Source organism: Idiotropiscis lumnitzeri, chromosome 6 (genome assembly GCF_059441095.1).
Source record: "Idiotropiscis lumnitzeri isolate Australia: NSW breed Sydney's pygmy pipehorse chromosome 6, RoL_Ilum_1.0, whole genome shotgun sequence".
Classification (NCBI taxonomy): domain Eukaryota; kingdom Metazoa; phylum Chordata; class Actinopteri; order Syngnathiformes; family Syngnathidae; genus Idiotropiscis; species Idiotropiscis lumnitzeri.
In genome coordinates, this window is record NC_142396.1 from 7,610,862 (window position 1) to 7,628,361 (window position 17,500).

At 40.5% G+C, this 17,500-nt stretch overlaps 1 protein-coding gene across 1 annotated transcript; it reads left to right on the plus strand.

Annotated features, from left to right (window-relative positions):
- The first annotated feature begins 265 nt into the window (after nucleotides 1–265).
- LOC148335002 (disintegrin and metalloproteinase domain-containing protein 10-like) lies at nucleotides 266–16,377 on the plus strand. Its single transcript, XM_088299079.1, has 16 exons — nucleotides 266–435; nucleotides 3,002–3,152; nucleotides 6,407–6,525; nucleotides 7,058–7,216; nucleotides 7,698–7,798; nucleotides 8,737–8,886; nucleotides 10,030–10,122; nucleotides 10,243–10,426; nucleotides 11,050–11,213; nucleotides 11,339–11,522; nucleotides 12,330–12,480; nucleotides 12,567–12,750; nucleotides 12,854–12,962; nucleotides 13,044–13,264; nucleotides 13,706–13,832; nucleotides 13,979–16,377. The coding sequence occupies exons 1-16, from the start codon at nucleotides 369–371 to the stop codon at nucleotides 14,161–14,163; spliced, it is 2,349 nt and encodes a 782-aa protein (XP_088155205.1). The 5' UTR covers nucleotides 266–368; the 3' UTR covers nucleotides 14,164–16,377.
- The last annotated feature ends 1,123 nt before the right edge of the window (nucleotides 16,378–17,500 follow it).

The following is a 17,500-nucleotide window of genomic DNA, read 5'->3' on the forward strand; positions in this document are numbered from 1 at the left end:
ATAATTCCCCAAAAAAATGTCAATGCATATTGGACGTCAATTATACTTGGAATTTCGCTTTTCCGGCCCGGTTCCTGTCCACGGTAATGTAATCTCAACCCACAACATTATTCATATCATCAACATTGACAAAAGCACTCAAAACTGAATTACAAGGGACGTGCTTTGATTCGATTTAGTGTGTAAGTGTACCTAATGAAGTGTCCGTGATCCTGGACGCATTCGGGGGAAGGGATAGCAACTGCGCTGCGCGTGACGTCACCGCGCAGAAGCGAGGGGGCGACGAGAGGAAGCTGCAATAAACACACAGGGCGTCTGCGCCTATCTAACTAGGACAATAAAGTACAAACGGCATCAATGCTTTAACAATGGAGCTATCCGATATGCTTCTCCTGAAACTTGTCCTATTCGCCTACTTGCTGCGCTACACACAAGGTGAGTGAGGCGTTTTCGTGGGAGAGGGGGAAACTACGCGGATAAAAAAAATGTGGATAAGGGGTTTGCTGAAAGGCTGCCTTGCTAAGATAGCTTGACGGCTAACGTTCAGGATCAGCGGGGCCTGCTTGTTGTGAAGGGGACTGCACCCTTTTCGCCGTGGTCTCGCTTAAAAACGAGACACGGCGGAAAGTGTAGCACGGAAACGTGCGTGGCGTTGAAAAATAACGATGTTTTTCATGTCTCCCCGTGTGTTGTCACCGGTGTTATCGCCAGGTTTCTGTTGTATTACTGTGCTTATCTCGCCGACGTCCATTGTTGTGAGAAGATGGGAGATGCCGACTGGCTGCCTTTCAACGGAATGCTAGCTTTATGCTACCTATAGCTCACTCTTTCTATTTCGCTTCCACAATCGCCGTTAAAGTCATTCTACAACATACTTTTAGTTTAACTGCCACGATACATTTGAACAATTTACACGGAAGCTGTGGTTAAGTTTGTATTCGATCTCCCAAGTGCTCACACTCACGAAGCAATATTACTCAATGGCTAACGCGATACGCGGCTACATAAATCAACTTTAAGGCGATATACTTTTGAAAACTATTTTTCATGATTCGGTGTACTAATATACTACTTTTTGAAGTGATTGTGTCGTAAAACACTTGCTAGGTGAATGTGCAGCACTGGGGAGTCAAGTACATACTGTCCTTTTTTATGCGCTTTTAACAACAACAAAAAGTGTAGTTGCCTCCGCGCTATTTGTGGATAATTGACTTGAAATAAACAATTTAAATTTAAAACTAACATTTGCTATGCTATTTGACTAGCGGCATACATTTAAACGGTCTTTATTTTTTTATTATTTGTCACGTTTAAGTGTTCTAATATACTGCTGATGTGTGTCTGTGTAAAAACAAGAGTCCAGTTGTTTCTACTGTCGAGATAACCTTGCACGCAGATGAATAAATTTAAAAAATGTATCTAACACAAATGTTTTTTTATGGAAATAAATATGACTTTGGCTCTTACACTATAAACTGAATGACATGCGTATTATTTATTCTGTGTTTAGTTTTCATGTTTAATGTTTGTAATGTACTGCTTGTTGCGTGTGTTTGTTGTAAAACACTTGTATTTTGATATTGTGACACTAAGTTAAAAATGAATTGCGAAATTATGCTATTTGGCTAACATTCAAAATAGGTCAGCTCTGAAGTCAGTTTGCCTATGCATGGAATTTGTAATTAAAAGCGCAGTCTGTGGTTGTTGTGAACTGTAATGCAAAAATTCTAAAATGATGTGCTGTTTACATAAGTGGCACGAATGTTTCTTGCTTGTAGAAATTAGAATATTCCAGAATAGTCATGGCTTTTACTTCTCATACTCACCTCAATGAAAAATTTAATGTTAACACCTAAATTTTTCATAATGCACACGAGCGGTGAACTAGCTTGGTCTACTTGTACCGGCTGTTACATTGTTACTCCTCATGATGGAAATTCTGCCTCTCAGGCGTAATTTTAGAGAATCACACAGTGCATTTACTGAAAATACCTCCTGCTGGTTTAGCCCTGTTGCCACAATATGACCCTGTAAATACAACGCAGTGCTCGGCAAAGGGTTGCATTGTTGGCATTTTGTGCAGCACAATTCCGAGTGTTGCGTTGTTGTCGTTGTTTTGTGCAAATGGAATTCAGGCTGCTTTTGGAGCGAGAAGCAGTGTCACAAACGGGTGGAGGTGGTCGAGCAACATTCTCCTTCATGCCCACCTCCCACTCTTCATGTGGAGAAATAATTATACTGTGACACTGGGGGCTGATGTAGAGCACGTTCCATTTTAGTGAGTTTTTCTTTTTATTTTTTTTTTTTTTAATTTTTCTTTTTTTTTTTTTTTTTTTTAAATCTCACCACACTGGGCCATTTCCCTATATTTCTAACCTTGTTTGTTGTGCGCCTGATTGTGCTACTGACAAGACACCTATATTGTCACTACTAAACATGGCTGCCATTGTGTCAGATAAAATGCTGAAATTGGAGTGTCCGTCTTGAAAATTTAAATATACTCTAATGGTGCCTACAAATGAAAAATGTACATTCTTTTACGTATCACAACAAATTATTTGATAAAACGAGTCATTTGATCATGTTTGTTCCATATTCATAAATATACTGAATTGCTCTCCAGTCTGCCACTTAACGAACTCCGCTGACTGACTCTGGCGTGTCAAAATATGTATTGAGCGAGGGGAAAAACTTTCAGGAATTCAAATATATTTGTTTAACAGTACAGTCAAGCTGAATCATGTTGAAAATGTTCTCACACGAGCCAAAAATGTCCACCTTGTCGGCAAGTTCAGATATGATCCTGTTTGCACATTTTGCTGTTGCGTAACATCTTACTAATGGAAAATTTTAACTTTTCATTTGCGAAAAAGGGAAGTTGCAAAGGTGTCTTTTAGTGATATTGACTAATCCACAGGGGTTTACTCCTACCTTCAACATTTTACATGCCTGTACTCACAGAAACTTTATACTGTGTGTCTTCCTGTTTGCCTCCACCCAGGACACTACCGGAATCCTCTCAACAAGTACATCCGTCACTATGAAGGCCTTTCTTATGACACAGAGCTGGTACACAGCGACCACCAGAGGGCCAAAAGGGCGCTCTCCCACGAAGACCAGTTTATTCATTTAGATTTTCACGCTCATGGGAGGTGGGTCTACTTTGAAATGAGATAGTTATTTATTTTTTTACTCCTATTTATGCGTTGTCTTTCGCCATTTTCATCTATGTCTATATTGTTTACATTTGATTGGAAGTACCAGCAAACTCTTTCTAAGTATATGTGAAAGCTATTTCTCCTTAGTTACTTCCATCCTAGACATGCTCAGTGGCTAAAGGTTGTCTAGGTGACACCTTTCTGATTCTTTCTTTGCTAACTTTATCATACCAGTATCAAGGAATTAATGATTTCCTCTCTCCACAAAGCTTTGGCTCTTGTGTTGTAAACGGCTCGACTATGAAATGATCAACGCAAAGTGCACGCTTTTAAGAAGCGATATGATTCACCTCAGAAACTGGGTGTGACTGCATAGCGCTACTGTTGCTTAGTTACAACACCACAGAATGAAGGTAATAGTGGACTTTATCACAGATAACAGGGCGTCATAGCCCGTGTGAAGTTTTGGTAGTGAAATCAGAACAATCTGATTGGATGGTCAGTCAACAAATGAGCACTGCCAACTTCAACAAGAGCATATACAACTTAACTCATTCTCTATCAGCCGAATGAAGAAAAAAAAAAGTGTCTTGGACGTCTTTATCCGTCAATGGCAGTAAATGAGTTAATTGCTGGATATTTGTATTCATTTCATCCTTTCATGTTAAACCCTGTAAACACTTATATAGATGTTACTTGTTTATTGTGCTTCACTTGTTATGGTTTGAAATCGTTAACCCAAGGTTAGTAGTAACGCAGTACTAAGGTCCATTGAAAATAAAAAAAGCGACCCTGAGATGTCTTCCAAGCTGAAATGCCAGAAATACATGAATTGGTGACTAAAACACATGGCCGCCTATGTCTGAATAACTTGGCACCCATAGTATCGTTGGAGGATTTGAGTACACATGGCTAGAAATCACAAAAATAACATCAAAATGATATCTTACCATATCTTTCACTTTAGATAGAATGCTGCAATGTTATATTCCTCCCGTCACTTCTTTGCTGCAGTAGTCTCAATGTGTTTTGTTTTTTTCGTGACCCTCCATCGTAATATACTTTTTGTGACTACTGAGGCAATCACAACGGGAAACTCACCACCTCAATCTGAAACAAGTAGAACCGGGCCGCTATGGTGCAGCGAAAAGGGGGCAAATGTGCCCTGTTGCTTAGGGACTGTGAGCCATATCAAGATGACATCAGAGTAAATTGATCGGGTGCGAAAGAGGTTTGTGACAAGTCAAAACATCATCGCCTTTAATCTTTCCTCTGAGAAATAAAGCGCTTGTTTCGGCTGAGAAATTGTTTAATGAGAAATGTGCGTTGCTTTTTAATTGAGTACAAATCCATTGGATAATTCCGCTGCTGCCATCTGCAGTTAAACTGCTGACTACTAATAGCATTAACATGCATCATAAAAACAATTCTCGTGGTGTCAATCAAAGCTATGCTTTTCAAATATTTTTGAAGGCAGTTTTTACAATACAAGATCTTATATTAAATCTCATGTTTTCCAAGTGTTTCTGATTCTGAGCTAATCAATTCCTGTGGCTATTGTTTCACTCGCTTCACAATGATGTATATTATTATATGATATTAATATTATATTATATATATTATTCTTTGATTATTCAACTACGGAGTTATGCCTCGTCCTACACGGAACCCCTCTGCGCTCAGTCCCCGTTTGCTGAGGAGTTTCTCGCGCAGCTCGCGGCTGAGCACAACTCAACGGAGAAAGGAACAAATCAGTTCATGAAGTGTTGAGTTCATAAAGCAGTTCAGTAAAAGTTTAGAATTACCATACCAGCTGTGCTAATTCCCTTTAGCCTGTCTATCGTGTTCCCCATTATGTTAGCATTAAGCTAATGGACTTTTGTTAAATGAAATTATATGGTTAGGTTGAGCATGTTTAATATACAATTTTTACAGAAAACTTAAACTGGTAGTGGCAGATGAGAAAAGCTTGAAGCGTTTCCTCTAATTTGCAGAATTGTCTCCTTATCATTTCCTCAAATTGATGGCCACAGTCGACCTTTTCTTGACAGGGAAGGAGTGACAACACTGGCCAAGTGAAATTTAATAAGTGTATTATGTTTTAAGTTTAAATGAGTTTTGAGCGTATGGGAAAGGTGAAATTATTTGTTATGTTTTTATTACTATTTTCCACTAAACCTTGTGGAGAGGTGTAGAATCAATGAAGGTGTCGTGTGTATAAAATGTTATCGTCAGTTCTTTCTACTGCATGACATCCATTTTCCAATGGACACATTTTCTGCTGAGATGAGTTCCTCCTTGTATCTCATTGCTGTCAATGGCGCATGGTCAAGTCAATCGAATGAGCTTTTTAATGTCCAGACGCAAGAAATGGAGTCTTTGTGAGATGCAATAAAAATACTATTTTATTTCTATAGCGCATTTCACAACTGCTGCAGCGATAACAAAGCGCTTTGCATGGATGAGGAAAATACATTGTGGCTTGGAAATGACTGACTCAATAATAGGCAGGCCTGGGAAAAAAAAAGTATTTATGTTAAACCTAATATGTTGATGTCTAGTTCTTCTTTTGCTATGATGAGGAGGTGTCGTGTTTTGTACGAGCGTGTAGTCACTCTCCGAGACCATCTGGCTCCGAGCTCGGCAACGACTGTTTATCTTCCTGCGTGGAGCAGAGCCTGCTGTTGCCAACCTCAGACTCTGCTTAATAGGCGGGAGAATGATAAGAGCTGTGCAGAACACGGAAGGAAGACGCCTGTTTCCTTGAAAAGCAAAGATTTGTCAGCTTTTTCTCCCGTTTGAATTGTCCTTGACAAAGCTTGGCGCACAATTGTCCCCCTGACATCCACTTTACCAGCTAATGGATATGTTTAAACATGCGTGGAATATTCAGCATATTATTACATACCAGTTTGTGTATCTACGTGTTTTTCAGAGTTTCGTTTTATTCAACTTGATTGTTACTCTGCGAAAGTCCAATGCGATCCAATGTTTACTTTGTCGTTCACCCCTCCTTTTTGAAAAAAAAAAAAAATCTCAACAGAGCAACCATGTTCTCACTTCCTTCTTGGCATTTACATTCTCTCGTCCTCAAAGCTTGAACGTTGTCAATCTCCTTAAGTGAGACCCAATTTGAATCCAAATCCACAAGAACACGCCTCTGCAAAATATCAAACATTTTAGATCATTGCTAAAAAAATATCCTGAAGAAGTTGTTTGGTTGACGTTACCTCTTTATTTTCTTCCAGGCATTTTAATTTACGCATGAAGAGAGATGCTAGCTTGTTCACACCAGACTTGAAGGTGGACGTTTCAGGAGAAGAGTCGACATATGATACCTCTCATATCTACAGTGGAGAAATATACGGTGAGAAAAGTCTCCCTGAAATGGATGTCGTAATATTGCAGAGCAAGTAATCTATTAATTTGACTTTTGCGGCAGGCGAAGTTCTATTTTTATTTAAAAGAGGCCACATTTTGTCAGAGATTTTGAATTGGTTCAGGTTTTCAACACATGCCAATGAGTCAAAGAACAGTCTACTGCAAAGTATGTTTAAAGGCTATCACAACCAAATGGGTTTAGCACGGTCAGTTTATTCCAACATTTGAAGCAGTGACGCAAAGCAGCAAATGTTGCTCCATGAGCGACTTGAAAGAAGATGATAGGAAGCACGAAAAGTCCAGCTAAGAAGCAGGCATGAACAGAAATAAATGAGTCCATCTTTCTGTAAAAATTGATATAGTTAATGGTGGGGGGGGGGACTGATTTAAAGGCCTATGTTTGGTTTCAGGATAAAGTGGGATTACGTTTTTTTATTCTCCACTGACCTCCTGTTGTCTGTCTTCTTGCAGTCCTCACTCTCGAATAAAACGTCTCCATCTGTAATTTGTCTCCCCAGGTGAGAAAGGTACACTTGCTCATGGCTCCATCGTGGATGGTAAATTTGAGGGCTTCATTCAGAGTTACCACGGCAACTACTATGTGGAACCCACTGAGCGATACCTGGAGGGCAAAGACGTGCCTTTCCACTCGGTCATGTACCACGAGGACGACATAAGTGAGTCCTTGACAACGGCACGCTCACAATTACGCAAACGGGCCATGCAGTAAGCGCTTCTGTGTAATTTACTGATTGCATATGTGGCCCGTGAGATATACGCTTGCGATCGGAAAATGTAAGATTCATCTAGCTGAGCTGATGTAGGAAGATTGGTGTGGAAAATGAAAAGCAGGGCTACACAGGGTGCTCATTAGCTGAGTAACATGATGTTTTTCTCGGGGTACCGGCTCATTAAAGCAGTCTATGCAACATTGGTAGGGAAAGTGAGCAACACTCACATTTCATTTTCAAATCACCTTTTATATGAGAGGAATTAATAAATGAAGTAAGTGTACAGCGCGACCGAGGCTCAGGTGGCGTGTCAGGACACCTATTAGCTGATCGTGAATAGCATCACAAACAGAGTGACTCAGGGGGTTAAGTAGCTAACGTTGTCTCCATAATCCTGACAGTGTTGTGTCGGCCTCTTTCACTTAAGACTATCCTCACAAGTACGGCCCGGAGGGCGGCTGTGCCGATAGCTCGGTGTTTGAGAAGATGAAGAAGTACCAGGCCTCCGCTGTAGAAGAGCCGTCCAAGGTGAACCTCGCCACACGATGTGTTTATCCCATCGGCAAACATGGCCAGGGAAAAACGTCTGCCCGGCAGCAACATTATGACCACACAATCGAATGAGATCCAATACAAGAGTTCTCTCATATATTCTGTCTTACAAAGATGTTATTGTGCTACACTGACAGTGTTCAATGAACATGCCATTATTTCATTGCTGTCTCCCAGAAAAATAAGTAAAATATATGTAACGTGTTTTATAAGCAAAATGCAGCAGTCTACAGTATTATTAAAAAAAACAGAACAACAAAATTAAATAAAAGTTTGTGCATCATGATTAATTAATTGTACTGCTCCTATATGTGCCTCAGCACCAGAGAGGAGTATAATGCAGAAATACATCCATATTCGAAGAAGAGTTCAACTGAATGACTCAAGCTGCTAAAATATTTGTCGTTTTTGCCCGAGGATAAAGAATCAAGAACGGTTGTTTGTCTTGGTGTGCCCTGCGATTGGCTGGCAACCCCGCCTAATGGCTATTATTATCCATCCATTATCTGATTATTATTAATATTATTATTATTATTGTTGTTGTTGTGGATTACTGAATCTTAGATTTGGAATCTCCTGTCACTGAATTAGACAGGCAGGCAAAACATGAGATGTACTGGATCTCATGAGGTTATTCGTGTGGTCATAATGAAAGACTATAGCGTCATGTCATCATTCTCAATTCATGCAGTGTGTTTAATTTGTTTTTGTGAAATGCGCTTGTCATTTTCTTTCTCGCCCTTTCATGCACTATATATAGAAGCCCTGCATGTTGTATGAAGGTTCTGTACCTTTTAAAATGAGAGGCCAGAAATATCAGACATGATTTATTCAGCTGTTGTTTGGTTGTAAATGCCCTTACTGTATACTATGTTTAATTGAACTGCAGTCTATTTCCTCTTCTGTCACACCAGGCGCTCCACAGTCAGACGGTCCTGAATGAATCTGTGATGCTGAGAAAGAAGAGGATGGCGCAGGCTGAGAAGAACACGTGCCAGCTCTTCATCCAAACAGATCACCTCTTCTACAAGCATTACAAGACAAGAGAGGCTGTCATTGCTCAGGTGAGATGCACCGAAACAGATAAGCCCGCGTGGGATTATGGATGTGATTGCCACTCATAACGCATTGCTGATTGTGTAACACGGCATAATGACTCACGACAGTTGCTCTACGCACGTTACGCATGCTAATTAATATGTCGAGCGGTCTTTGTTTTAAAGCTGTTAATCTCACTTCATAGAAATGGCAAGTTGACACATTTAATAAAACTCATGCAATATCATACCAATCCTAATGGCAAAAATGTTTTCGCTTCGTCTGCATTGCAGGTACACACTTAAATCTAAACAGACACCCCCACATATGCGCAAGCCAAATGTCAGCAGTGCATTTCTTTGAATCCGAGGCCTCTGCATTCAGTTCCATTCAGTATATGTATGCCTTTCGGATTTGCAGATATGCCTTGAGTTCAATTTACACTGTCTCCATTGAAATAAATGGAAATGCCGTTAATCTGCCAAAGCCTTCCCCATCAAAATAAATAAATGAATGTTATAATAAGGAAAACTAGCACTCTATAAAAATCTAAATGTACTTTTTAACAATATACTGTAATGGCATCATTAAATAGAAAGTCAAGAGATGTTTTTTACACCTTTTCCTTTAATTAAAGTGACATAGTGCTGCTCCTTCTGTTGTGCACTCCTTGGCCACCTGGGGGCAGTATAACACAGACAGATACATATAAATGGAGACAGAGGAGCAGATAGCGGCTGATGTTGCCCTGTTAGAAATCTGTGCAGCAAGAGGCGGGTGATTCTGTCAGTCGTCAGAAAAACGGGCGTCCAACAGACTGAGAGGTCCGTCTGGACTTACCCGGTTTGTGGTGATTACACTGCCAGGTGAAAACCATCTTCTGTCTGTGCTTAATACGTCGTTTGAATCTGATCCCTGCTTCCGTGTTTTTGCTGCTCCTGCACCCCGTGTGTGTTTATAAGAGGAGGGGATGGGCAGGTTGTGCGGTATGGATGTAATTTAAACGAGTCAATACAAGTCTAATTATTCAGACAGTCATTTTTGTCTATACGTATTTGGAACATGAAAATAAAAAAAATAATAATATCTCCCAGCAATTAAATATATAAGCCATTTCATCAAATTGTCCTGCTTATGTGTTTTTGCATTTTGTTTTCTTACCATTTCAGATCTCCAGTCACGTCAAGGCCATCAATGCCATCTATCAGGGCACAGACTTCTTAGGGATTCGCAACATCAGTTTCATGGTGAAACGAATCAGGGTGAGTTCTATTGAGGCCCTTTTTTATTTTGATTTTCTTCTTTGGGACCTCCTTTGTTTATGCGGAAAATACAAAATGTCATAGTGTTTCCTATAAACAAGGTCTCTTCCTCCCACACAGATAAACACCACCAGTGATGAGAAGGACAAATCCAACCCGTTTCGCTTTGGAAACATCGGCGTGGAGAAGTTCCTGGAGCTAAACTCGGAGCAGAACCACGATGACTACTGCTTGGCTTACGTTTTCACCGACAGAGACTTTGATGATGGCGTCTTGGGATTGGCCTGGGTGGGAGCCCCTTCAGGTACTGCAGAGCCGTCATTATTGAAAACAATTGGCCATGGTTTTAAAAGGGAACTCGAGGCAAAACGTGTGTGTTGTGATTATTATTGTGTTTGTGGAATAAGAATTAAACAGCTGTTCGTTTTAAACATCTTGTGACGTTCGCAATGCAATGACGTCAATGTGAGTCAACAACAGAGGGTAGTATAAATCCAAAATGGCCGCTCTCACGAAATGGATGAAAATGGCTTAATCTCCTTAATTCTTATTTCCTAAACGCAATATTAGCCAGATTGCTCTTTAGATTAGAGGAGGCACACAAGAAAAAAAAAAGTGCCTTTTTCTGCCCATAGTGATGGGCAACTGTGATTTATAAATCATCGAAACTATCTTTTAACTGTGGTCAAGAATTCATGAGTCCAAGAGTGTGAGGAATAATGAGCAAAAAAAAACATAAACAAAAACCATTTCAGCGGCGTTTTGAGAAGGAAACTGACTTGGGTTGTTATGAGAACCTGAGTGGAACATCAAAAGAGAGCAGTTTTTTTTTCCTCATGAAATATTGATACAATTTTAAATGTTGTTTTCTTATCTCATAGCGTTGCACGCGTGCTTGTTTAAAAATGTGCTTATCATCATCGTCAGGGAGTTCCGGCGGGATCTGTGAAAAAAGCAAGCTGTACTCCGATGGGAAGAAGAAGTCTCTCAACACAGGCATTATCACTGTCCAGAACTACGCCTCCCACGTGCCTCCCAAAGTCTCGCATATCACCTTTGCACATGAAGTAGGGCACAACTTTGGCTCCCCGGTGAGTAACGCATGTTCTAGATTCACTCCCAGAAACAAGGATTAAATGGAGCGTGGCCATCGTTGTCTCCTAATCTTCTTTTGACCTTTGGTTTTCTTTTTGTTTTTTTTCTCCCTCATACACAGCACGATTCTGGATCTGAGTGCACGCCGGGGGAATCCAAGAGCCAAGACAAAAAGGAGAAGGGCAATTACATCATGTATGCGAGAGCTACGTCGGGAGACAAGCTGAACAACAACAAGTTCTCCATCTGTAGCGTGCGCAACATCAGCCAGGTGTTGGAGAAAAAAAGGAGCAACTGTTTTGTTGGTATGTGCCACACGGTCTGCAAATTCATGTATGCGCCTCGAAAAACACACGCATATTAAATGCGAATGGGTTGGAAATGAATATTGGCGTTCATATGAGCCTCATTTGGTTTCTTTCTAAATGTCAAACATTGTAAAGATTAACAGTCATGAAAATAAATGAATAACTCTGTCTTTAAGTGTCAAAAGTCGGTCAGTTTTTTTAAATATCTTGTACGTTTTACTTCAGTACTTCAAAAACTGGAGACAGTGAGAAAAATATTTTAATGTTTTCTTTATCTATATTTTTAATAATCATCAAGTAACGAGAACCCACAATTCACCATCTTCAGAAATTTGAATATTACATGAGAAGAAAATCCAAAAGAATATTAATATGCAAACCTGAAACTATCTCATGTCTTAAATGTATCCTGATAATATACTGTAGAGGTGCAATGATTAATTGATAATCAAATTAATCAATAAATATTTTTGACAGTTTAATCATTTAAATAACTTTTTTCATTTAAAAACTGCTCGGTATTTCAGCTCAAAATTTGCAGTTACTTTGGAAAACAAGGATCAGCATTTTTGCCTTTTATCTGATATGTTGCGGTATGTCTGCATTTTCTGCGTTAACTTTTTTTATTTGAGAAAAATAAATCATTAGTTGCAGCTCTCATACACTGTATGACAACTTCATTTTTTTAAATTGAACTACCGATATCCACATTTGTACAATATTTGGATTTATTGAGATACATCTGAAGACTAAGGCGAGGAACAAACTTAATGTCTTTTTTTCCGCCCCCTTTCCTCCAACCAGAGTCGGGCCAGCCCATCTGTGGAAACGGCCTCGTGGAGCCAGGCGAGGAGTGTGACTGTGGCTACAGTGATCAGTGCAGGGACCAGTGCTGCTATGACGCCAACCAGGCTGATAACAAGAAGTGCAAATTAAAGCCCAACAAAGTCTGCAGGTACATTGCAAGATGTGTCCGCTTCGAATTTTTCAGACCACCGTTTGAGATCTTGTCCATCTAACATCTTGCACGTTTGCCCTCAGTCCCAGCCAGGGTCCCTGCTGCACCCCTGAGTGCAGCTACAAGGGACGTAATGAGAAGTGCAGGGACGAGTCGGAGTGCGCTCATCAGGGCATGTGTAACGGAGTGAGCCCCCAGTGCCCGTCGTCCGAACCCAAGGCCAACTTCACCGCTTGCCACGGCGAGACTCAAGTTTGTCTCAACGGGGTGAGTAACCGGCGTCTCAAAAAGCTGGCCTCAAGAAAAAGAAGTCATGGAGATTGAGAATCGCCGTTACGCGGCTGACCCTTCTCCCGTTCCTCGCCCACAGGGCTGCTCCGGCTCCATCTGCGAGAAGTACGGACTCGAAGCATGCACGTGCGCTAGCCAAGAAGGAAAAGATGAGACGGAGCTTTGTCACGTGTGCTGCATGGAGAAGAGTGAGTCATGTTCTTCACATTTGCCCGGAAGATGGCATCTTATGCGCCGATGTTTTAATTGACTGGGCCTCATCTCTCCAGTGAATCCCAACACATGCAGCAGTACGGGGTCGGAGCGTCTGACTCGTTTCTTCAATAAGAAGGTGACCACCCTGCCGGCCGGCTCGCCCTGCAACGACTTCAAGGGTTACTGCGACGTGTTCATGAAATGTCGTTTGGTGGACGCGGACGGCCCGCTCGCTCGACTCAAGAAAGCCATTTTCAACCCTGAGCTCTACGAGAACATTGCCGAGTGGATTGTGGTATGTACATTTTTTCTATACGCTGATATACATGCCGGTGTCGTCGCCAGATGAAATAAATAGACTCCGTGTTGAAATGGAAATCATCTCAATTCCAGCAACATACTTGAAATGATAGATTTCATTACATTTTCTGAAAAGCTTCACTGGCTTTCCTGTCTACTTCCATCTTTGAAATGTTAGTGCCATGTCCTTATATGCTGTCTAGCTGGTGTATATTTTTGAATTTCCTGGAAAAAATTTAAGCACTACACTCTTGTTTGACTGTCTTCAAGCATATTCAAACACAAAATGCCTTTTCATTGCTAGTGGATTTCCTTATTGGAAATGTATGAACATAAAACTTGAAATTTGCAATTATTTGGACGAGGATTAGCTGTTATTATTTTATTCATTATTTTGTTTACTTGATTTTTATTTTATTTCCCCCCCCCCCCCCAGGCCCACTGGTGGGCAGTGTTGCTGATGGGCATCGCTCTCATCATGCTCATGGCGGGCTTCATTAAAATCTGTAGCGTACATACACCCAGCAGTAACCCCAAGCTTCCGCCGCCAAAACCTCTTCCAGGTAAGTTAGGAACTATTTGACAAAAAAAAAACTCAAAATTTGTCTGTTGGTGAATGAATGCTATTTGGGGTCTTCGTAAATGAAGCCCTAAGTCTTCATTCCTCTCCCACACGCGCGTCAACATGCGTCTTCTCTTCCCCCGACAGGCACTTTGAAGAGGCGGCGAGCCCAGCAGCATGCGAGCTCCCAGGTGCAGCATCAGTCCCAGCACGGCGGCCACGGTAATCCGCGGCAGCCCCTGAGGCAGCCTCAGCGGCAGGCTCAGCAACAACACCAGCGACACCACCGTCAGCCTAGAGAGAACTATCAGATGGGGCAGATGAGACGCTGAGACAAGCCAACCCTCCGCCCCCCCACCCCCCCACCCCGCAAACCCCCTCCGCCACCCCCTCCAATGCCTTGGCTCCTCCTTGTGCCTACAGTGGGAAACTTAAAAGCGTCACTCCATCCAAAGAAAAGCCCGACATGGTTGCTTGTCACCACCACATCCTCCATCTTACAGACACGGCAAAGAAGAGAAAAATCCAGCGACTCAATTGGCGCGCAATCCAGCTTGTTTTTTGGGCCATCGTCATCTTATTTTGGTTCATTTCAAAGGAGTGCCAAGGAGTTAAGGAATCATCTGTAGCTTTCGTCCACTTTAGTGATGTGTTTTGGTTCTCTTTGCGACGTCGTCTCGAGCGACATGACCGTGGCTGCCGGTGAGTCGTTGCGTGCTTTTCTTGCGCCGTTCTAGCCACACACGAGAGCGAGACGAGACACTCGGCGGGGGATTGGCGCCAATTTTGTGATTTCCACATTGCCCCAAAACGGCGAAGGACACATGCTCCGGTCTCTTGTGCAGACAGTCTCCTGCATGTGACTGTACATATTTAGTGTATCATAAGTGAAAACGAACTATTTCTTCTACTGTAAATGCGTAATTCTTCACTCTCTTCTCTTTTTTTTTTTTTTTTTTCTTTTTGTTTTATTTTTTTGGTTAGCGCTCTCAGGACTTTTAACACATAAATGAAGGCATGACGGACGCCAGGAGTTCCTCGGATGTTGTCGCCGACCATCTGATGCCGTCGGGTCCTCTCTGCGGTCGTCCAATCAGGTGGAGCTCGTTCACTTTGGGTTGCTTGTTTCCCAATTTGAACAAAGTCACCATATCCTTTATTTATTTTCTTTTTCCAAGGTCGTCTTTCCGTTGTTTTACTTCTTGCTAACATGTTGCTTGTCGCGTAAAGGAACGATCGTTCTGCTTGTCGTCTTCTTCTTTTTTTTTTTCTTCTTCTTCTTCCTTTTTCCCAATTTAATTTAGCTGTATGACGAATGAATAACCACTATTTGAAGCTGGCGAGAAGCGAAAGTTACAGTTTAGTTTATAAGTGAAATGCGTGTGGAAATAAGTTTAAAAATGACTCTGTATGGATGTATAAAAAAAAAAAGTAGGCTCATCATTCTATTGCTTATCTAGCAAATCTTAAGAACTTTTGTGGGCATGCAGAGGCATTAATTCAATGTGAGTATTCTTGGATTGACTTTGGTCTGTAATGTGTCTCAACACAATGCTGACAACTTTTAATGAGAAAATAAAAGGATGTAAGGCTTGTTGAGACAGATTTTTCACACCGCTTGACTTTGCTACGTCACTATGCCGGATTCACACGTCCCAGTTTGCATCAATTTTGGGGGACAGCAAACACCCGCAAGCTTGGTTTGATGGACACATTTCACCTCAGGCATTCTTTCCTTTCACAAAATAATTAATCCTCTCATCTGGGCATGGTTCAATCTTTGCTTGACATGAACAATAAAGCTTATCATTTTTTGCAGTATATATTCCATGCATTATGTTTTGCCTACTGGTCTGAATTGAGTTTATCTTGGCATTATTCTGTTTTGGAGTGCATGCGTTTCAAATCACAACTAATGTCTTACAACACTGTCCTGATGGTTGGAATAATGTTTTACTGCGATTGGGATGAGGAAAAGTGTCACAATTAATGTCACATAATGAATGAATCAGGCTTGTGTTATGTCTGTACAAAAAATAAAAAAATTTTTTTTTTTTTTAAATATCATTCTTGGCTCCAGAATCTAACATGTAAACTTGTATAGAACTTTGAAAATTTGCATTTCATTCAAAACTGAAAATTACATTTTGATACATCTGTTGATTTTTTTTTTCTTTTTATTCCAATTCAAAGATGTTCATATGTGACCAACCTCTTAAGTTATTTATGTTCTTGTATGTGCTAGTTCAACTGGAGTTTGCTTATGATACTTTTTCTCCACTGTCATCAATGATATAAAAACAATTGAGTGTGATGGATTTAATGTGACATTCTCATTTTAGTCTTTGTTATCCTGTGGCATGGTTTGGCTAGAAGAGAAGAAGAATAATGCCTGTAAATTTACTTATCTTTTCATTTCGTAGTCTTGGTTTAAAAAGAAAAATAAGATTTTAGATAAACGTGCACTGCAATGTCCAAATTGATTTTGAATTGTTGTAGGTGATGTAGGCCGAAAGAACACAAGATTAAAAAGTAATACTACTGTCTGATTTTAACGTTCACTGTGTTTTATACAGTATTGGAAATTTTTGTTCACTTTGAACATTTTTACTAAAAAAACAAAAAAATTCAATTGTATTGTGCAAAGAGATGTAATTTTTTGGAGTACTTGAAATGCATTAATTAAACGACTCATTCAATAAATAGACCACTGTTTACTGTCAGCTGCTCTCTCTGGAGATGGTCACTTTTTATAAGGTTTTTCTTTCGAACGTAACATGAAGGAAAGAGTATTCCATAATACAAGCCACATTCGCAATGATAAACATTCTAATATTAACGCCTCTGATCGTCAATCAAACATGGCATTTTGCAAATAATACCTCCAGCAGGTGGTAGTAGGATTTTAGCTCATGTAAATAAAATAAATAAATAATATAGAATAATACATAAATTATAGTATATGTATTATATATATATATATATATATATATATTTGTTTGTGTGTTGACATATGTCACCTTTCCTAGAACTGCGGAGGACATGTATTTATATTCCCGATTAATGTATTATGATGTAATTATGATGTAATAATCAACCAGGAAAAGCGAGAGTGTCAGGTCCTGGCTTCATTTGCACATGTAATGGAATGAGGCCTGCATCGATTTTCAATCTGCACCCTCAAGCTGCTGCGGCTCACATACCGTAACCAAGCACTCTCCATCCAGTGGTGGCAAAAGTCCTCCCAATCGGTAGTTCAGTAGAATTAGTAGAGCCTTGAGATACTATGAGTGACTCGACCGTAGTTTGGCAGATTTTTTTTTGCATTGGCTTGTGTGAATAGTACTCGTAGTCATATAGTCTTTATCATCAGCAAAGAATGAAAGCAAAAACTAACGCAAATACAGAACAGGAAGAATTTATGAACTCTACGCAAGAGCCAGAATTCGGACCACGAATCTCAGAACTGTAAGCCAGAACTGTTAACTGCTTGTTCATCGTGCTGCCTTCGGAAACCAACCTTGTGCATGCAGTGATCCACCCTAAATCGCAGGTCCTTTTATTTTGGGTTGTAATTCCACCATTGGCCACTAGATGGAAGAACACTATTTTGTCTGAGACTCTAAATTGAAAAAAAAGGACAAGACGTATTTCAGCTCAAATGAGTTT

What these genes read in the sequence shown, in the direction of transcription:
- LOC148335002 (XM_088299079.1), top strand. Translation starts at nt 369, where the DNA reads ATGGAGCTATCCGATATGCTTCTCCTGAAACTTGTCCTATTCGCCTAC. An exon ending in TCATGGTGAAACGAATCAGG is followed by an intron (nt 10,123 to 10,242) that starts GTGAGTTCTATT and finishes CCTCCCACACAG; the next exon opens with ATAAACACCACCAGTGATGA. An exon ending in AAGCCCAACAAAGTCTGCAG is followed by an intron (nt 12,481 to 12,566) that starts GTACATTGCAAG and finishes GTTTGCCCTCAG; the next exon opens with TCCCAGCCAGGGTCCCTGCT.